This window comes from Peromyscus maniculatus, chromosome 5 (genome assembly GCF_049852395.1).
Source record: "Peromyscus maniculatus bairdii isolate BWxNUB_F1_BW_parent chromosome 5, HU_Pman_BW_mat_3.1, whole genome shotgun sequence".
In the NCBI taxonomy this organism is placed as follows: domain Eukaryota; kingdom Metazoa; phylum Chordata; class Mammalia; order Rodentia; family Cricetidae; genus Peromyscus; species Peromyscus maniculatus.
This window is the reverse complement of record NC_134856.1, coordinates 60,776,582-60,798,289: the sequence shown is the minus strand read 5'-3', so window position 1 is coordinate 60,798,289 and position 21,708 is coordinate 60,776,582. Positions and strand designations below refer to the sequence as shown.

The 21,708-nt window shown below is 46.7% G+C and overlaps 1 protein-coding gene across 2 annotated transcripts in view; it reads right to left on the bottom strand.

The window, feature by feature from the left end:
* Nucleotides 1-14,661: 14,661 nt before the first annotated feature.
* Kcnk1 (potassium two pore domain channel subfamily K member 1) overlaps nucleotides 14,662-21,708 on the bottom strand; it is a 36,544-nt gene continuing 29,497 nt past the window's right edge. For both annotated transcript variants that reach the window (XM_076572341.1, XM_016001053.3), the window contains exons 3-4: nucleotides 20,409-20,804; nucleotides 14,662-15,824 (exon numbers count right to left, since the gene is read on the bottom strand). In XM_076572341.1, coding sequence (XP_076428456.1) covers nucleotides 15,565-15,824; nucleotides 20,409-20,804 — 656 coding nt within the window. In that variant the 3' untranslated portion in view covers nucleotides 14,662-15,564. The remainder of the gene's footprint in view (nucleotides 15,825-20,408; nucleotides 20,805-21,708) is intronic.

The window sequence follows — 21,708 nt, the reverse complement described above, 5'->3', positions numbered from 1 at the left end:
TATCAGAGTAAAATAAACTAAGATAACCAAATACTAAAGCTGTGTAAGGGCAAGCAATAACTTCTGTCTTTGTGTTCACTGGTATATTTCACATATCTGGAATAATGTCTGCTGTCTCATGGAAACACATATTTTTGGTAAAATAAATACTCATTTCCTATCTTCATCTGCAGTATTTCATTTACCATGGCCTAATATTAAGAAAAGTTTGCTTTCCAAACACCTTCCTATCTTATATGTATACTGAGATTAATTTCATCAAGAAATACAATTAATTTCATACAAGAACTTTTTCAGGCACACTTAGACATGGCTCCTGTCCAGTGTACTGACAGACTCATTCAATGGCAAATGCAAAACTCCATCCGGATTAAAACAAGAAATCTCAGGAGGGATGTGACTAAGCCTGTACAGGAAGGGGCTGGGAGGAAATTGGGTTTGTTTAGCGTCATTTAAAATGACATCTTTGCATGGACAACAGAAGGATCTAGAAATGAACGTCATGTTGAGACATAGCAGGTGGGAGGCAGAAAGGAGGGAGGACAAGAAAATTGGACACAGTAGGGACAGAGCTGCAGCTGCCACAAAGCAGATACTGTGGCGCAGGCTGGCACAGGGACAGAGCTAGGCTGTCAGAACACCAGCTAATGGCGGGCAGAACAAATGGGCATCAAGCTGGTGCCAGTGATGGCAGGGAATGAAGAAGAAGGTGAATGGAAGCTGAGAGGCAGTTTACAAAGTGTGTGTGTGTGTGTGTGTGTGTGTGTGTGTGTGTGTGTGTGTGTGAGAGAGAGAGAGAGAGAGAGAGAGAGAGAGAGAGAGAGAGAGAGAGAGAGAGAGAGAGGGAGAGAGAGAGAATTTGTGTGTATAGGTACACATGGAGACCAGAAATCAATATCAGGTGTCTTTTTCTGTCACTCTCCACTTAATTTTTTGAGACAGGATTTCTCACTGATTCTGCTAGGTAGGTGGACCAGAGAGTCTCTGAGATCCTCCAGTCTCTGTCTCCCTAACATTCAGAATACAGGTTCATGACACTTCATCTTACTTAAAAATGCAGACAAACAAAAAAACTTTGTATGTTTTGGGAATTCAAACTCAGGTCCATAGACTTGCATGGAAAGCAGGAATTTACCTTTAGGTAGGTGAGCATGCTCTCAGCCCTGTTCACATGACCGTGCACACTCAGCAGCAGCAGCATCTTGCTGTGTGCTCAGTGATGCAGGGCGTGGCACCCGGGCCTTCATCACCATGAAGCACTGTTGCGGAATACTTGTTTATGCTGTGTGAAGATGTGTCACTGAGGTTGGTTTAATAAAGAGCTGAATGGCCAATAGCCAGGCAGGAAAGATGGGCAGGATTTCCAGGGAGAGAGAGGAACTGGAGATGAATCTAGGTGCGTGGATTATGAGAGAGACACCCATGAGACTCTAAAGCAGTAAGGCATATGGTACAGAGCAGAGGTAACCAAGCCATGTGGCAGCATGTAGAGTAATAGAAACAGGCTAATTTGAGTTATTAGAGCTAACTAGGGACAAGCCTAGGCTAAAGGCCAAACTTTCATGATTTGTAGTAAGTCTTCAAGTCATTATCGGCAGGCTGGTGGCCCTAAGACAGCCTGACAAGAAAGCTTGCTACAATGCCATGAACAATTGACAGAGTGTGCTCATCTTACTTCCTCAGCATGCTAATTCCCCTAGATACCTTAGAGGAACAGAGAAGTCATAGGTTATCGCACCAGTGAGATGCCCAACTCTAGGCAGCCTCTCAGGACCCCAGGCCCCTCAGGAAGCATGCACAGTGTCAGTAACAGGACCCACTGAGGAAAAGATCTGCTGTGCAGATGAATGAGGAGGGGTGTGTCAAGTCTAGAGAGAAGAGCCAGGAAAGACCACTGTCATGAGCTCAGCACAGGAAGGTACATGATCGGTGGGAACCTTCAGCCCGTCAAAAGTTGAAAGAAAATGAAGCATGTGTATAACTGTCTAAACTAAGGCCTGCCTGGTGGAAGAGCCTCTCTTAGCTACATTAGCTACATTTGTATATTCATTTAGGAAGGAAACTTGCAGTGTCTGGATCAAAGAGCAGACCGTTGGTCACAGCACTTGGTTCAGCTGCTCCGGGTTCCCAGTTCGTGTGCACCTGTAAGACACTGTGGTGGTTCATAGGGACTGTCACCCAGACAGGATCTAGTCTCACCTAACAGACAAGCCTCTGAGCATGCCTGTGAGTCAGTTAATTGAGATAGGGAAACCCACCCTAACTGTGGGTCGAACTATGCCATGGGCTAGGGTCCTGAGATGAATAAAAAGGAGAAAGTGAGCTGAGCACCAGCGTTCATCTCTGCTTCCTGACTGCAGATGCACTGTGCTTCTGCCGCCATGCCTTCGGGACCATGCACTTGAGCCAAACAAACCTTGAGTTTCTTTGAGTGGCTTTTGATAGGTATTTTATCATAGCTCCGAGACAAGGGACTAACACAGGGGCTCACCCAGGGAAGGAGCTCACATTTGAGGCCCTAAGTTTATGCAGGCAACTATCACCTTCAGCCCCCCTTTCCTGTATGGTACAGAGGGAAGCAAGGATGAGAGAGATGGACAGTAGGTCTCTATCTTCCAGGATCCTGGCCATTAAGTCTTGCTTTAGTCCAGGATGCCAGATCCCCCACTAAGATGATTGAGCAGGTGTATTAAGATATAAATGGAGAGGGATTTCCTAACAAGAAAAGGCTGGCATGTTTGAATAGTTGATGTTATATTGATTTTTCTGTGCTCACACCTTTCTTGAAATATCTCAGTTCCTGTTGTGTTTGTACCACCTCGACTCTCCCACACTTGATTTTCTTTGCCATCTTCTGCTTGTTCTTACAAGGGACCTGAGTCTCTGCAAAGGCCCTCCCTGGAATTCCAAGGGCCTCGGGGGTGCCAAAGAAATCATTCCATTTTTCTATCTTCCAAATCCTTAAGAGTGTCTGATGTATGCTCTGCTAATTTGAACAGACAATGCCCTTCCTGAGTGTGGAGATGGGTGGTGTCTTTCCATTCTGAGGAAGAATAAACTAAAATCCTGAAGAGGTAGACAGATCCTCAGCTACCACTCAGAACCAGATTTAGAACTGTTGAAAGGAACATGTGCAGACTTTGGCTCAGCTATGCATAGAAGCATGGGTCTCCCTCTTAGGACTACCCTCCTACAGGGATGTAAGGCCAGGAAGAAAATCTGAGATGTGAGGGTTCTTCAGCAGCAGCAGCAGCAGCATAAAGTAATTGGGAGTAGTATTCCCCATGGTTTCTTTTCATACTGTCATTTTAGGGACACAGTGCTGAGGAATGGTGTGAAAATTTAATGGAGCAACTGGGACTATTATCAAAGAATCAGTAGGCAGTGTGGATTATGTACAACTCCAGCATTCCTGAATGTGGTTTCATCTTGATGAGTCAGAAGGTACTCAGGGCTGGAGAGATGGCTCAGTGGTCAAGCACCGGCTGTATAAGCAGGAGAACCTGAGTTTGGAGCCTCAGCACTCATGTAAAAGCTGGGTGTGGGAGCACTCATCCATAACATCAGCCCTGGGAGGTGGCCACAGGAAAATCCACAGAATTTGCTGGCAACAAGCCTAGGTGAAAGACCCTGTCTCCAAAGGTACAGTGGAAAGCAATTGAGGAAGACACCCAAAGTCAACCTCTGGGCTCCATTTACACATGCATTAAGTGTGTGCCTGTATTCATATGCGTATATACTACATGCACATACCCATACACCACATACCCACACACATTCACACACACATACTACAATATACACATAGACACATACATCATATGCCACATACTTTCACACACATGCATATGTCACACACATACACACACACCAATATACACATCCACACATACATCACTTGCATATATACTCACACACACACATGCATATACCACACACACACACACACACACACACACACACCACACCACACACACTATTAATATACATACACATATGCCTCCTGCAAGTCCCAGCAGAACACTGTTGTTGTGAACACTATTATTATTGTGCAGCAAGAGCCAGGGAAAATAAATTCCCATTTTGTAGCTAGTTTGTTATCACCTGGACAGATGAGGTCATGAACTACAACATTTAAATACTGACAAGACACAAGAAAACATCGTTTTTAATTTCTATAGGGAAAAGAAATATTTCTCATGGTAGCTGATTTTAAAATGATCTTCACTCTGACCAGGTTTCCTCTTACAAAAATGAAGCCTTAGTCTTTCTATAGGCTGCTGTGGGATGTTCTGTATGTTGTGGATGTGTTGCTCTGATTGGTTGATAAATAAAAAGCTGATTGGCCAGTAGCCAGGCAGGATAAACAGACAAAGAGAATTCTAGGAAGTGGAAGGTTGAGTCAGTAGATGCCAGCCTGCCATTCAGGGAGCATCATGTAATAGCACACAGGTAAAGCCACAGAACATGTGGTAACATATAGATTAACAGAAATGGGCTGAGTTTAAATGTAAGAGCTAGTCAATGGTAGGCCTGAGCTAATGGCCGAGCAGTTTTAATTAATATAAGCTTCTGAGTGATTATTTTATAAGTGGCTGTGGGGTCTGTGGGGCTGGGTAGGACCAGAGAAAACTTCAGCTACAATAGGCCACAGGGGTAACTACTGACATTTGTGTTCATAGCAATACCATCAGTAAGGGACATGGTCTCAAGGGTGCCTGAAGTAGACAGATAATTCTGGAAATCGGTACATCCATGTATGCTTATAAGAGGATGTGTGCTTGAATGTGGCATGCTTGTGTTGTGTGTTTGTGTGTGTGTGTGTGTGTGTGTGTGTGTGTGTGTGTGTGTGTGTGTGTGCATCTGGAGGTCAGAAGACACCTTCAGGTGTCGTTCCTTAGGCACCAACCACCTTTTTCCTTTGAAACAGGGTCTCTCACTGGCCAGGACTTTGCCAAGCAGGCTAGGCCAGCAAGCTCAGCCCCACCTGGCTAAGCTCATGCCAGCATACCTTTCTTTAACATAGACTGGGGCTTGAACTCAGGTCCTCATGACTGTGTGGCAAATACTTTATCTACTGAGCTATCTCCCTAGCTCAGGAATGAACACATTTGACAAATAACATGGGTCAGTTAAATAGGGTAGGATAAAAGCAAAAGGTGTCCTATAGGCTGTTGTGAGAAACTACTCAGAGTTGCAGTTGGGGCTGTAATTAGCCTATGTCCTACCAAATTAGGCTCTGCAACCAAGACTAACCACCTGGGAATACAACAGAATGACACAGAATGACATGGAGTGTCAGGTTTGTGAGACTGTAATGTGAGACTCCAGCGGCTGCTCAGGAGTCCTTCCCTTCCCACAGATAGCCAGGTGCTGACTGAGACAGTGTCGGTGAGTCCCTAGCTAACAGACTTCAAGCTCCAGGGTTTCTCACCTGCAGAGGAAGTTTAATCTAAGGAACTCTTAGTGGCTGTACATCCTGGTCCGTAACCACTTCCCAGACTCCTGCCTGGCTTGCGCTGTGGACCTTCCCCTTATCCTCAGAAAGTATAAACCCCATTTCTGACATAAGAGCTTTGATAACCTCTTTTCAGAGGCCCAGCCATGTTGTCTGTCTCTGGTTGTGGCCTGAACTTTCTTCAGAGCCCCGATATTGCTGTTGTCTATCTGTCTGTCCATGTCATTAATAACTCTTCTAATAAACTCCACACCCTCAAGAAACCACCCCAGTGTCCGCCTTCTGTGACTGATCAGGTATATAACGTGACAGCCATTGTTTTAAATAATCCTTCTACCCACAAGGCATCTGGACACTGAGGACACAAAGGTAGAGAGCAGCTTGCCTGAGCCACACACTCAGAACATGCCATGGATGACAGAGCCACAGGTGTCTCTTCGGCTGGCTCCTAGACTTGGTCTTTAGCTGCTCTCCTCAAATGTCCTTACGCTTAATCTCCAGGGACCAGCTTCCCCACAAAACCTTGCTTCCAGCCTTCCTTCGAGTTCATGCTCCTCTGGCTGACTCCCACAATGTCACCAGCACCACGACCTTGCACTGCTAACTGGTGTGTGAGTAATTTCCATTCATAGGTGTTCCCTCGTGAGCCTGCTCCACCCTTGACTTCCACAGCCGGAGGCATCATCTGGTCCCATGGGGAAATGCCCGGGACCGGTGTTAATAGCAGCTGCCAATGCTGTGAACATGTTCCCTGAGCACTGGCAGCAGACAGTCCTGTCCCCCTCCCTCGCTGGAGCTCCCTCTCCTGTGATACCGAGTCCTGACACCCACAGGAGACATGAGTGGGGCTTCCTGACAGGGACGCTTCTTAGCCTCTGCCTTCTCAAGCTTCCACGCATGACCCAAGACAAGGACACGGAACCACGAACAAAGAGACTGGGAGGCTCAGCCTCCAACTTAGTGTGTTTATCACTTTTGTCATTATTGTGACCCGATATGGGTCAAAAGCAACTTAAGAAAGGGTTTATTTTGCCGGGTGGTGGTGGTGGTGCACGCCTTTAATCCCAGCACTCGGGAGGCAGAGCCAGGTGGATCTCTGTGAGTTCGAGGCCAGCCTGGGCTACCAAGTGAGTTCCAGGAAAGGCGCAAAGCTACACAGAGAAACCCTGTCTCAAAAAACCAAACAAAAAACAAAACAAAACAAAAAAACAAAGAAAGGGTTTATTTTGACTCAAGCTTTCAGAGGATCCAGTCCATCATGGCAGGAAGGGTGGGGCAGTTATGTGCCTGGTGGTAGGACCATGGGATGGGGGAGGGGCTTGTCATGGCAGCAGATAGGAACAGAATAACTTTCTCTGCTGACCTATTCCACCAACTCCTCCCCCAACCCCCTTTATAAAGGACTCACAGCTGTAAAAGTACCACAAGTGGGGAACTGAGTATTAAAAACATTCAAACCCCAGCATGTAACAAATGTGTAACATGAATTGCTAAATGGTCTTTTTATAAAAAGCCCAGAGCCAGCTTCTGGGGTAACTGCTGAAAGATCAGAGAGACAAAGGAACAAGCCACAGCCACCTCCTACCTCTAGGACTCCTCGGCCTGAAAAAGCCTCTAGTTCCTGTCTCCTCACACCTTATATACCTTTCTCCACTCACCATATCACTTCCTTCCTATTGCTGGGATTGAAGGTGTGTGACTTCCCACATACTGGGATTAAAGGTGTGAGATCTCAAATGCTGGGATTAAAGGTGTGTGCCATCCCTGCCTGGCTCTGTTTCTCTCCTAGACTGAGTCAAATTTATATAATCCCGGGTAGCTTTGAACTCACAGAGATCCAGACGGATCTCTGCCTCCTGAGTGCTAGGATTAAAGGTGTGTGCCACCACTGCCTGACCTCTATGTTTAATCTAGTGGTTTGTTCTGTCCTCTTCAGGCAACATTTATTAGGATAGACAATATATCATCACACAAATGACATAAAATTACTTTGAACTTTTCACACCTGAGATTGCATCTGTTTGCCTGTAATGTTACCAATTCCAGGGCTGTGCTGTAACAATGATTCTGTCATTGCTGGAATAAAATGGCCCAAGCCTGGTTCGGGTGCACATAGGAGATGGAACTGGGTCTTTTCCTTTCTGTGCACACTGTGTCCTTCTCTGTGTGTGCTCTTGATTCTCTGCTCCCAAATAGGACGCCTTTCTCCTCAACTTGTATGTGAAACTCAGGAGGTGAGTTTGGCTCTGTGTGGAATACCAGCACAAGTTCTTGTGCATTATGGACCATGGGGGATAAGCACATGGGACCTGCCCTTTCCATGGTGTCGGCAACAGCTCCCAACACTGGCCAGTGCCTGCAGATCTCTCAGGTTTCTCAGGTTTCCGCATCAGGAGTGACAACAATGTGAGATTTGTCTTTACGGGCAGATCACTTGGAAGGAAGAATATTTAAGTGTCTCCATCTCCTACTATCCCTGCATATTTTCCTCAGAGAACTTCAGAGCATTCTGTCTGCCTGGGGTTCCCACAGAACAGCTGCTAAAGTCATCCTTCCCCTGTTCACCCCCCTCACACACACACACACAAACTCACCCAAGGGGTCCCCACGGTATCCATACCTGGCCCTGCCACTGGGCTCTGCTTCACCCACCCCTGGTCCTAACCACCAAACACACAGGATCAAGAGCGTGTGGAAAATGGGGGGCCAGCAAAGCAGGTGGGCTGCCAGTCACAGCAGGGGCCCCAAATCACAGAGGCCTTCCATAACTCACTTGGTCACTGCAGAGTGGGTGGGAACAGGCTCAGATCCAGCACTTAGGGTCACAATGTCCCAACCTGCAATACAACAGACCTGGTACCAAGTTCGTAAGGAGCACTCAGAGGAGAGCTTCTGTTGTGCAACTTGAGTCAGAGGCAAGAGCTCTGCTCCAAACCAATGGCCAAGGTTGAGTGACAGCCCCTGAGCGGGGAAAGAGTAAGGCAAGCACTCACAACCAGCAGGCTAGACTCCCCAGGTTCTCCAGCTCTTCTCGGAAACCTTAGATGAACAATGGCTGGTGAGCTCAGGTTTCAAGCCACAACTTAGACATGGAGATGAAATCATGAGTTATACACAGGAAAATGGCTTGTACTCACACTTCCATAGTATATATGCCCATATAATTTATAGCTAACGGAAGTAAAATTGTGGGAAACTGCCCCAGTCTCAGCTGATTTCTTCACCTAGGGCTAGATATTTTATTTATTCACACAAGTTAAGTGATAACGTCTCAATGACATTTCGAGGTCTCTGTACCTTGAAAAAGCATGATGCTCAGCCCAAGGGAACAGTTTAGAAGGTGACAAGGGCCATATAGAAAGCAAGCTTTCCTACCTGTTAGTCCCTCAACAGCATCCTGAAGATACGAGATGGGAAATTCCAGAAAGGAACAATTGGCAAGCTGTACATGGCTTTAACTGTGACGTGCTTCCTGGCCGGTTATTGTCGCATCTCTTGTTGGGCCTCGTTTAGAAACCGGACTTTTTCATCACCATGAAGGGTGGAAAGCACAGTGCAGGCAGAATTCTGTACCGTGTGAGGTGGGGTATCCACTCAGGTCTTAGAACATACCCACCATGGATATGGCACAATTACTTTTAATTGTGAGTCGGTGTGAGCATATGGCATGTGTGCTGGCAGGTCTAGAAGTGTGTCAGACCCCCTGGAGCTGCAATTGCAGGTAGTTGTGAACCTCCTAAGGCAAGTGCCAGGAACTGAACTTGGCTCCTTAGGAAGAACAGAGAGAACTCTTAACCTCTAAGTCATCTCTCCAGTCTCGTGTTAGTTACCCTGTTTACAGAGTGCACTATGAAAATCATGTCACTGACATAACATGAAGAGTATCTAGTCCTCAGGCCAGCCTGTTTTCTCTGTAGTTGTCCTCGGTGTGTGAGGGGGGTAGGGATAGGGGTAGAGGAGGGGTCTCTGTGCCGTTTCTGTCAGGATATCAGCTACACTGACTGCTGTTCTGTAAATTCTTTTTTTTTTTTTTTTTTGGTTTTTCGAGACAGGGTTTCTCTGCGTAGCTTTGCGCCTTTCCTGGAACTCGCTTTGTAGACCAGGCTGGCCTCGAACTCACAGAGATCCACCTGGCTCTGCCTCCTGAGTGCTGGGATTAAAGGCGTGCGCCACCACCGCCCGGCCTCTGTAAATTCTTTTTAAAATCATGAATTACTTCTTTTATCTTATGTATGCGTGAATGTGTGTGTGTGTGTGTGTGTGTGTGTGTGTGTGTGTGTGTGTGTGTGTGTGTGTATGCACACGTGCATGCGTAAGCACCTGTGTGTACACACAGGACACTGCAGAGGCCAGAATAAGTGTTGGATCTCCTGGAACTGAGGTTACAGGTGGTTGTGATTTGCCCTGTGGGCGCTAGGAACCAAACCTGGATCCTCTCAAGAGTAGTAAGTGCTCTTAACCACGGAGCCATCACTCCAGCCCTGTTCTGCATGTTCTTGAGCCAGCAGATAATGTGGATCCATAAACCGCACAGCTGACCAAGACTGGTCTACCAATGGAGGAAATCCAGTCTGGTCAGAATTCCTACGGATGCAACAACGTCAGCCTGAGAGAGTCCTGCTCCTGGGCTTACTGTGGATACAACATGATGCTGTTGTCTGGACTGGAAATGTCCCCACAGGGGTTAGTGGCTGAGCACTTCTCCCCTGCTGGTGGTGTTGTTCTGGAAGAACCTCCAGGGAGCGGAGCTTCACTGAAGAGTGGGTCACTAGTGCTTTGGGGTTCTATAGCCCAGCCCTGGGTCACTAGTGCTTTGGGGTTCTATAGCCCAGCCCCACTTCTTGTCTTCTCTGCTTACTGATCTGTTAAGATGTGAGGAGACCCGCTCGCACATTTCTGTCACCATGATCTCTGACACTACTTCTCCACCATGATGGTTTGTGTGTCCCCCTCAAACCACAAACCAGAACGCTTGCTTCTAAGGTATTGTATTACAGCAAGAGTAACTGGTAAGCTTGGTGGGAGAGAGATGGTCACGTCTCTGGAGAATGGGACAGCTTCCCCTTCTTGGTGTAAAATGAGTAGCCACTGTATTATGGTGATATTTAATTTGCGCTGAAATGTGATTTTATTTGTATGTTAATAAATAAAGTTGCCTGGGAGTCAGAGCTAATAGCAAGCCAGGCAGTGGTGGTGCCTACCTTTAATCCGATCACATGGCAGGCACAGTCTGTGTGTTCAAGGACATAGCCAGCTTGGAGACACACACCTTTAATCTCAGTACCAACCATAGAGACCTGGAGGTCTGTATAGATAGATAGTGACAAGGAGGTCATGTGGTTGAGTTTACAACCAATGAGAAGGCAGAACAGAAAGTCAATAAAAAGACAGACACACAGGAAGTAGGTCTCTTTCTCAGGGGAAGGATGGCAGTGGCAGCGGGTAATAAGAAGGTGGTTTTAGTCTCAGCTCTTGGCTACTACTCTGACCTCTTGGGCTTTTAACTCTGCACTTGGCTCTGTGTTTCTTATTTAATAAAACCATTCAGAATTACATCTACACTGTATTCCTGGGACATGTGACTCAGGATGCCCAGGGCATAGTGTAGGCTCTTCTATAGAACCAAGACATGTACAGTGAAGTGGCTGGGTGGTCTCAACAGTTACTATTGTATCTTGACACTTTGAGGTTTTGTTTTGTTTTGTTTTTACTTATGCACCTAAAACTATTGCATGGCAAATTTTACTAACACAAAACCTGAGGACTGTGGCATAGTACCTTTCCTTTAGCTTTCTGTGAGTCAGGAAATCAGAACAATGATTTTATTAGAAGTGAGGGTGAAGTGAGTGTGAGCTTGCTCTGAGTGGAGCAAAGAGAGGACTCACTTCCCATTCGGACGTTCTCTGGCCAAGTCAAGAAAAAGAGGTTTTATTTGAAGAGATTCTGTTTATTTCTGGGCCCCTTTCATTTTAGAAAGCTGAGGCTGCAGGCCCTGAGGGACAGTGTAGCAGTTAAACATACCCCTTGCAAAGGGCCTGAGTTTAGTTCCCAGAGCCCACTTTAGGTGGCTCACAAACTGCCTGTAACTACAGCTCCAGGGGATCAGATGCTCTCTTCTGGCCTCTGTGAGCACACACACACACACACACACACACACACACACACACACACACACACCATCTAAAAAGAAAAAATGAAACTGCCTGCCATTGTGTAGTAAATGAAATGGTAGGAGGCTGTCTTTAGCAAACAATTTCATATCTTGCCTCACACAAAAATTTGAAAGTAATGAATTTCCACCAAGCTGAATTGGAAACACAGCTCTGTGGTTGAGCCTAGGGTGTGAGAGACTCCAAAAGCACAAAAAGGGATTCAGATTCCAATAGCACAAAAAAGGGAAAAAATGTTCCATAAAGTAAATCCTTTGAACAGAAGCAAAGACCCAGAGCCAAATATTAGGTGGAGCTCAGGGAATCCTGGGGAAGGGGGGGGGGGAGGATTGTAGGAGCCAGTGAGATCACAGTCACCACAGAAAAACCCACAGAACCAACTAACCTGGGCTCATCGGGCTCAGAAGGACTGAACTGACAACCAGGGAGCCTGCATGGGGCTGACCTAGGCTGTCTGCATATATGCCATAATTGTATAACTTGGTCTTCTTGTGGGACTCCTAACTGTGGAAGCAGGGGCTGTCTCTGACTTTGTTGCCTGCTTGGGGGACCCTTTTCTCCAGCTGGATTGCCTCATCCTGTCTTAATAGCAAAGGAGGTGCCTAGTCTCACTGCAACTTGATATACCATGGCCGACTGATATCCATAGGAGGCTTGCCCTTTTCTGAAGATAAGTAGAGGAGGAAGAATGTATGGGATGGGGGTGGGCAGGGGACTGGGAGGAGAGGAGGGAAGGGAAGTGTTGGTTGGGATGCAAAAACAAAAAAATAAACAACAAAAACTGTAAATCCTTTGGAAAATTATAAATTATTGTAGGAAAAACAAAATGTACTAAATGGGAAGGTTTACAATGTCACTGGGCATGTGCAAACAAAGGTTGAGGAATGCTGTGCCATTTTAATTTCAGCTACATGTTCTTCAGAAACTTTTACCTTAAGCACAACAGCCCAAAGGGAGCACCTTCTTGAATTAAGGGTGTGTTTATCCCTTCTGTTCTCAGCTCCTCAGCACAGAACTCCTAGAACAAGGAATCCCAGGGAATGTACCCATGGCAGGCTCAGGATTCTAAGACACAGCTGTTCCTGTCTCCACCTCTCAGGGTGCCCTTGTACTGGTGGCAGTGACATATCTTATTTGAGACAAATATCAGCAGTTAATACCAAGAAGGCAGTGGACTCCTGATGGCTTTAAAAGGCTGAAGGAGTTTTGCATTGACTATCCCAGTTCCTTTGATGGGTGACGTCGCTCTGTATGCTGTGATTGTGTTGCTCTGATTGGTTGATAAAAAAAAAAAAAAAAAGCTGTTTGGCCAGTAGCCAGACAGGAAGTATAGGTGGGATAAGCAGACAAGGAGAATTCTGAGAAGAGGAAGGCTGAGTCAGGAGTCATCAGCCAGACACAGAGGAAGCAAGATGTGAAGTCAGAACTGAGAAAAGGTACATGGATAAACATAAATAAGAATTATGTGTTAAGTGTAAGAGCTAGTCAGTAATAAGCTTGAGCTAATGGCCATACAGTCCATAAATAATATAAGCCTCTGTGTGTTTATTTGGGTCCGAGCGGCTGCGGGACAGGCAGGTGAGAGAGATTTGTCTTGACCGCAGGCCAGGTGGGACACAGGAAAACTTCAGCTACAGTCCTTTGCATTCTTCTAACTTCTCAACATCTCCTTTCTCGTCGCCTGAAAGGTCCATTGGGTCCATGTCCCAAGGCATATGACTTATAAGTATAAACATACCTGCTTTTCAGAAAACAGTGACTGTAGCTTAGAAATCCCATCTTCTTGTCTTTCCAAAGTCGAGCAGAATTTATCTGATCAGAAAAGCCCCTGCTTTTCTCCTCTTGGCTTCTGCTCAAATGCCTTTAGATTTATTCTAAGATCTTATTGCTGCAGAGAGACATCCCAGTGTCAGAGTTTGAATGTGCCGTGTCCCCCAAGGGCTAATGTGCTGGAAGCCTTTTCCCTATGTGTGCTATTCAGTGATGGGACCTTTAAGAGGCAGAGCCTAGTGAGAGGTGGTCACGTCCTGGGGACACTGCTCTAAGGAGTGGCCAATGCTGTCACACTGGTGTTTATTCTCAAGAGAGCAGGTCTCTCCCTCACTCATGTTTGCCTCTGCATCAACTGAGCCAGCTCCTCAGTCTATGTGGCGACTTAGTACTGGCACCCTCCATGTGCTTTCTTGTGGCTCGTGCTTTGGACTCCCACCCACATCAAAGTTGAGAAGCTGTGGGAATCAATACTTTCCTCCCTGAGGTATTAAACGAAAAGACACTCAACCCATGACCCACTGTCCCCGTGACTTACACTCTGACACCTCCCAGGACTCTGGCTGCACCACACCACACAGTAAACTCTCGGTGCCCTTTGCAAGTTTAGCCAAGCCCACGACACCTGCTATCTCCTGTGAGAAGTCACTGTTCTGCCCTTACTCCTGTCTGTCTCTGGAGAGTAGCCCACCCTCTGAGAAGCCAGGCCAGCATGGAAAAGACCTGCTCCTGAGCAGCGGAGACCCAGTTTCAGAAACACTGGGAAGGTCATGTTGACACTAGAGGTCACCAGAGATGACCCAGTACAGTGGCTTTTGTGTGTGTTACACCAACTCCCCTCTCTCCATACAAAAGAGCTTCTTTGCTTTGAGCTAAGATGCAACTTTACACCATGAGCCATGAGGAAGGGCTTTGTTCTGAGTCAGGGACACACTGTTGGGAGGATAAGGCAGGAGTGGTCAGCATGGGGTTTAGGTGGTAGGGAGCAAGCTGCCTAATGTGAGGAGACCCCATCCCTCAGTCACAGCGTGTGGCCAACTCATCATCAGGTGAGGGGAATTACCTCTGGGTATGACCCAGGACAGCAAGATAGAGGCCTCAGTGAACACCCGTCATCACACAGGGTCTTCCTGATTTTTCCTTCAATGGCCCTTCCTGACATCCCAGATACACCGATGCATTGTTACTATACAGTATCTCTAAAGCAGTGCCTATATAGACAATGGACATAGAGGGAAACACCAGACATAGGAAAACATGAGATTGCAATCTGCCATGATTTTATTGATTTCAGCTTCTAAAGGTAGAATTCTCAGATTAACCCGACCTAATCTGTTTGTTGGGGGCATTTCACCATGTTCTGTGCTTCATTGTGAGGTGGGCAGAAAGAGTGGTGTACTTTCCAGACCGATAGCTTCACTCTCTCACAAATTCTCTTCCTCACTGGTCATGATGGTCCCACATCATGGTAAGAAGGTAGAAACATATATGGTAACAGAATAGCATACTGATTTTCTCTTGGGTTTCTATGCCTCCTAGCTTGTTGTGGCAATTCTGAGTCCTTTAGTATAAAGAGAAATCAAAAAGAAAAAAATATTCCTTATCTTGGCTTAAGAAGTATAGGGAGATCTGGTAGCCTACAAGTATGTACAGGATATAAACATATTTATATGTTCTATGTACACAGTAGATGGAAACCTATTCATTATAAATAGAGTTAATTTAGACGCTACAAAAATAATCATTTTGGATAGGTACATGCAAGCCAGGACACTTAAACCTATTTATAAAATACATCTCTATAGATTTTTTGTTTGTTTTTAAATATAAATGTTGCTATTTAGCTGTAGGCAAAATGATTGGAATGCAAACCCAGAGTCCCCAGTTAAATATAAAATCTGCCTCCATCCACTGCAGCACACTGCTTTAAGTATTCATCCCTGGCATGTGCTGTCCAGGTGATTGCGTCTCCTATGAATTACAGGTACACATCTCATTTGCCCAGGAATTAGACACCCACCCCGGGAGCCCAAAGTTCCATGTTTTTAAAATATTGTTAACAGTAGATATTTCTTAAAATAACATCATCTTGGCTTTGACTTTCTTGTAAAAATGGACACAGTCAAGGCTCTGCCTGCCTCATGTCCGGGGTCTGGTAGCCCATGCTCAGTGGTTCGCAGAGCCGTCCTCATAGGGTGGTGACTGGGAGGCCACAAAGGGCTCGTTTTGCTTCTGATCCTCCTTCAGGCCGGCTGCCTGCTCAGTGATGGAGGAGAAGGAGAGCTGGTCGTGCTCCATGATGTGAATTTGATCTTCGTCCTTGTCTTTCTTCACGTAGAACATTTTCCTGAATTTCTTCAGCTCATGGAGTTCACAGAAGGTTTCCAGGACCACCAACATGGCGATGAGTCCGAGGAGAAGGTAGCCTGCAAGGCAGAAAGCACGCCATCAGCAAAGTCTGACCCAGTTACCACAAAGACCAAGACGGAACAACTTACCCTCCTCCCGCGCCACGCACACAGTTCTCCAGCAGGTCCGCCGGCAATTTATTTCGGGGAATGTTTCAAGTCCACGGCTTGGGGAGGGATGCAAGGGAGAGGGAAATGACTTAGCCATCAATGAACTTGGGTTAGTCACAAGCGCAGGCTTCAGGTGTGTGTGTGTGTGTGTGTGTGTGTGTGTGTGTGTGTGTGTGTGTGTGTGTGTGTGTGAGAGAGAGAGAGAGAGAGAGAGAGAGAGAGAGAGAGAGAGAGAGCGCTTCACGTAAGTAGGAGGGTGGACCCATGCACACGAGTGCAGAGGCCAAAGGTCACTGGATGCCACGTCTGCTACTCTCTGCTTTATCCCCTGAGACAGTCTCTCCCTGGATCTGGAGTTAGCCTGGCAGCCTCAGCGGTCCTTCTGTCTCCACCTCAGCTGGCACTAGGGCTGCTGATTTGCAGCCATGCCCTGCTTTTTATGTGGGGGCTGGGAATTCGAACTCAGGTCTTCGCGCTTGCTGTGCTCACTCTTACCTGCTGAGCCATCTCCCCAGGCCTGGCTTCATTTTTTTTTTCTAAGTATTAAACACTCTTTATTTGATATCATACAGAAACCACTTTAAATGCCTCTCAGCAATAAAAGGCAGCATCCTTGACACAGGGAATTCTAATTAAATCGGCATTGCCAAGAGTAGAGAGATGCCTCCTGACGTTTAACCGCTGACTGGAACAGGCCAGGGAACACAAACTGAAGCACAAGCATCTTCTGCTCGGTCCTGAGACAGTGAGAGAAGGTTCCCAGTGTCTAAACACCTTCGTATGCCCAGTTCCATAAGCCTAAGGCCATTCAATCGGCTTTGCGGTGACACCCCCATCTTCGTAGAAAGTTGAATATGACTGATTAAGGGAGAGCAGTTTTATGCAACTGGAATTGTTATTTTAAAAAAGACCATATCCACTTTACCACAAGTCGGTTTTACCTAAATCTGGACTGTCTGACACGAAACATTGTTAGCCATTCATGATCTGAGTTCTGGTGTATGAATTAAATCATGGTACCTACTAAAAGCCACGAGACATTTGTTTTGTAATAGATAAGGCAGGTGGTATTACATGCTAGTCACTTTTTTCAGATAAGCCATTAGCTCTGCCCTTTCTCCCTTCCTCTTAATTCCAGCGAAGATCCTTTTTGTTCCAGGGATGTATTTTTGGGGGATTCTCTAAATACTCCATCAGGGTATCTTCTCCCAGGGCGAGGCCTTTGTTCTTGTGGCATCTGTGTGAAAGATTCCAGCGGCCTGACCTCTTTTCCACGCAAACAGCCATGGAGACTTGGTCCAGTCTTACGATTGCCTCCCTTTCCACAGTGTGGCACTGGGCACACTGCTCAACAAAAATCTTCTTGCCTTTCTCAACATCAGCCATTTTTAATTCGCTCCCTGCTGCTCAACACCACTGATGCTACTCCCTAAGCTGGGGACCCTGCTCTCTCCTGGCTTCAATCTTTAGAAGAAGAAAGCAATCAATTGTTGCTAATGTGGCTTCTCTCAAGTCAAATGACTCACCATAGTCACCTAGTGGGACCCTCTCCTCCTCGGCCTTAGAATGAGAGAGTCACAAACAGTTTTTCACGTTACGTGAGCGTCTTTCTGAGCGCTCAATATTGTTATCATAATTTCTGCTTCTCAAGCCTTCGACGACATCATTGTCAGGATCTAGGCATGGGGACAATTCCCTAGATAACTACAATTTTCTCATTCATGAAGGATAACTGCTATTTTTGGAACTTGTGATGGGCAAATAGTGATTTTAAGTCAGTTTCAACATTTTTTTAAATCATTTTTTTTTTTTTTTGGTTTTTCGAGACAGGGTTTCTCTGTGTAGCTTTGGAGACCGGGCTGGCCTCGAACTCACAGAGATCCACCTGCCTCTGCCTCCTGAGTGCTGGGATTAAAGGCGTGCGCCACCACCACCTGGCCTAAATCAGTTTTCAGAAAAAAAAAAAAAAAAGCAAAAACTCACAGAAATGGACCAGAAGGGAATGTCAAAAGTCCTCACTTCATGTCCCAGTAGTAAAACGTGAAAGGAAGATTTCCAGAAAATACACAGGTGAGGACATTTTAAATTTGCTCTGTAGGAGTGTGGACCCCGGATGTCTCCAACTTTGACTGTTGGTAAGCCGGTGCCTCAGGGACTTCCGTGTGGTTGGCAGTAGCACTGCCAGCCAGGAGACAAAGCCACTCCCTCCTTGGTTACTATTTAGCCAGACTCTGGGATACTGCCAGAAGTGCCCGTGGGTGTTCAGGCAAGCTGTGGGATTTTATTTTATCTACACCTTCAGACCATTAATTCCTTGGATGCTCCAGTTCTGAACGCTCACAGCATAAAGTCTATCCTGGCTGACTGCCTGGGAAACACAGTCCACACTGTAACAAGGGGCACAGGGTATGGAGGATTCAGCGTTTCGGGGAAAGCTGGGAGAGCTCACGTATCAGGATATAGTGGAGGGCAGTGTACACAGAGAAAAGTTGAACCGGAAAACACAAACGCAGGGATATTCTATTTCTCTAGTTCACAAAGAAATTAGAAAGCAAAGTGAAAATTAAAGAATTGCCTGCTAGCTTAAATGAGAGTTAAGGTGATGTCTATCTATACTGCTATCAAATTCACACAGCAAATGTCTAGAACTCCTTTGGCCAATGCCACCCAAAGAGGATGGGAACTCAGATACCAGTGACTGTGTGGACTTGTGTTCCATTTGGGGACCTCAGAGTTCTGTTCTGTAGCTCACAAAAGAAGTGTGCTCAGGGTTGGGGATTAAGCTCAGTGGTCGAGTGCTTGCCTAGCAAGCGCAAGGCCCTGGGTTCGATCCTCAGCTCAAAAAAAAAAAAAAAAAAAAGAAGTGTGTTCATTTGGGGCCAGTAATCCTACTTCTTAGAAAGATCTCAAAAATAAAAAATACAAAAAGATCTCTACACTGAGGCTATGTGTCATACTACTGAATTAGAGGCAAATTAGATGGTCATCAAGTGAGGCAGGTGGGCTGTGGGGTGGTCCCCGAGTCACACACAGCCTCTAAAATAATAAAGAGCATGAAACCCTCCTTGAAGGACTCTTTGGCAAATACTGACGGTGCTCGGACTGGAGCCAGGAGCCGTGGAAAGCACTGGGCGTTTATGAGTGCAGGCTGTGTTCCCAGTGAGCCTACGGTTTCATGGAAATATTCAAATACAGCCCAACCAACCACTTTGTGGGATTAAGAGAACAAGACAGGGCAAGGGCACTGACTGCTCACGAAAGCATGACTTCCTAGAAGCTGTGACTGGGCTGGGTCACAGGTAAGCGTCTAGAGAAGGCAGCAGCGGGAACTATGCTATGACAGCTTGCTACACATCCAGAACACACAGAGGGCTCACAGAGAAAATACAGCTTCTTCCAGAGGGGTGGCTGAGTTTTTCCAGACTGTGCGCTATGTGCATGCAGGTGGGCTTGCTGGTGAATGCTCATGCAGAGGCACGTTCTACGTCTTCAGTGGCTCTCGGGCTTATTTCTGAGACAGAGACTCTTGCTGAACCTGGAGCTTGCAGTTTCAGCTAGACAGACCTGTCCAAGACCCTGGGATCCTCCTGTGTCTGTCCCCTCCAGCATGCCACCACACCTGGCTTTTCATGTGGACGCTAAGGATCGGAACTCGGGAGTCCATGCTTGTGCGGCAGGCACTTTACCAGCTGAGGTAGATAAAATGTGTTGCCTACTTCATTTTCTACACATGAATTCTGAGAGTAATCGGTGACAGGTCACTTCAAAGTGGAATGACAGGGACAAATGAGGCCGGTGACTACTTGGAGAAATTTCCTGGAAAATTAAAGAGCACGACGTCAGTGACAAGCTGAGGTCTCCTTTTCTTATGTGTAAAATATTTAACCATGTTAAGTAGGTTACTGTAGTAAGAGGTGGCTACTATGCCCGTTACACCATTTGAGAAGCTGATTGGAGGGAGGGAGAGGAAGAGGGCAGTCAAGAGCATCATCACAAGTGGGAGGCCCTGAGTTGGATCCTCCAAGCCCTTGGGAAATGCTGGTGCCATGGCTTGTACTTGTAATCCCAGAGATGCTGAGATGGGAGGTGGAGACAGGTGGGTTCCCAGAGCTCCCTGGTCAGCCATTCATCAGCTTCTTGATGAAATAACCAAGCCAAAGAATGACCCTGTCTCAAACGAAAAGAAGAAGGCCCCTGAGGAAGGGCTGGGGAGGCTGTCCTCCAACTTCCACAGGCACCGACAGCGACACCTGCACACCCCACATGAAAACACACACAATGCAAGAAACTCAGCAGTGGCTTTAAGGTGCGCTGGAACCATAACTAAGCAGGGGGAGCTGGGATGGGAATGGTGAAGCGAAGTAGCTACAGGAAGTCGGGGGAGAAAGAAAACATATCCAAGGGAAAGCAAGGACTGTCAGTCCCTAGAGAAAGCAGAACATGGAAAGGACCAAACAGACATGCACGGTGCAGCCAGCCACAGGTACTCACATGTGATCCCAATCTTGTACAGCTCTCTGAACTTCTGGTTGTAGCCTTCCCCTGGCACGTAATCCCCCAGGCCGATGGTGCTCAGCGAGATGAAACAGAAGTAAAAGGATTCCAGGAAGTTCCAGTCATCCTCCAGCACAGAGAACACAGCGGCTGGGATGAAGAAGAAGCAGGACACGGTGACGAACCCCAGCAGCACCGCGTGGACGATGGCCACCACCTGCTTGGAGAAGCCCCAGCGGATGTGGAAGTAGAGGACGGGTCTGCGGGTGACGTGCACGGTGACACGCTGGACCACAGCTGTCAGGAAGAGGAGGGTGAATGGGATGCCGATGACAGAGTAGATGATGCAGAAAGCCTTGCCGCCATCCGACAAGGGCACCGTGTGGCCATAGCCTGTGGGGAGAAAAGGCTCCGTGAGGGCACAGGAAACACAAAACAAGTTAGGAAACAGCATGTCTCTGTGGGCCGTGAGGAAGACTCTGACCTGGTGTGAGCCTTCAGGGCCTCTGGCCTCTGGATGTCCGTTAACTTCAACAGGGTGACGACAGTCATTTGTGAGGCAAGAAGATTTGTGAATCATAAGAAAATTAAAGGTAGGGACCCAGCAAACAAGAAAGGCTTCATTCCAACTGTTCCTGACCACCCCAAGAACTGGACATGCATACTCCAACAAACAGAAAATCAATTACCTACAACAGCCAAAGAAAGATCCATCCTTTCGAATAACTCCTCTCTGGCCTTCGGCAGGAAGGAGCCCAGAACCCTAAGCTGCGGCTCTTGAACCACAGACGCATGCTCCCACCCTGTGGAGGGTAGTCTTTGTTTTTATACTTACCGCTTGCTTTTTTTTTTTTTTAAGACTTAAAAATACATTATGGGCAAAACCTGTGAATGTCTGTGTACATGAATGCAGGTAAACCTGCAGAGGCTGGAAGAGAGTCACCCGAGGTGAGAGTTGGGAACCAAACTCTAGCCCTCAAAGCTCTGAGCCATCTCCAGCCCCTACTCTTACTTTTAATGAATCGACAGTTTCATGACTGCTGTTCTGTGTCATGTCCATTTCATTGTTCAAGATACAAAGAACCTGGACATCATGTCCTGAGACACCCCTAAGATCCTGTCTGGTAACATTTGGAGTGTCCAGCCATTTTTCATGAAATCCAACCCACTCCTCTCATGCAGAGGTCTCTGGCTTAGGACACACTACAGGGCTGAACAGGAAGGCGAGTATGCTAAGGGACAACACCCACATCACCTCAGACCACTCAGGAAAACTCATGCCAGGACACCCCACTCA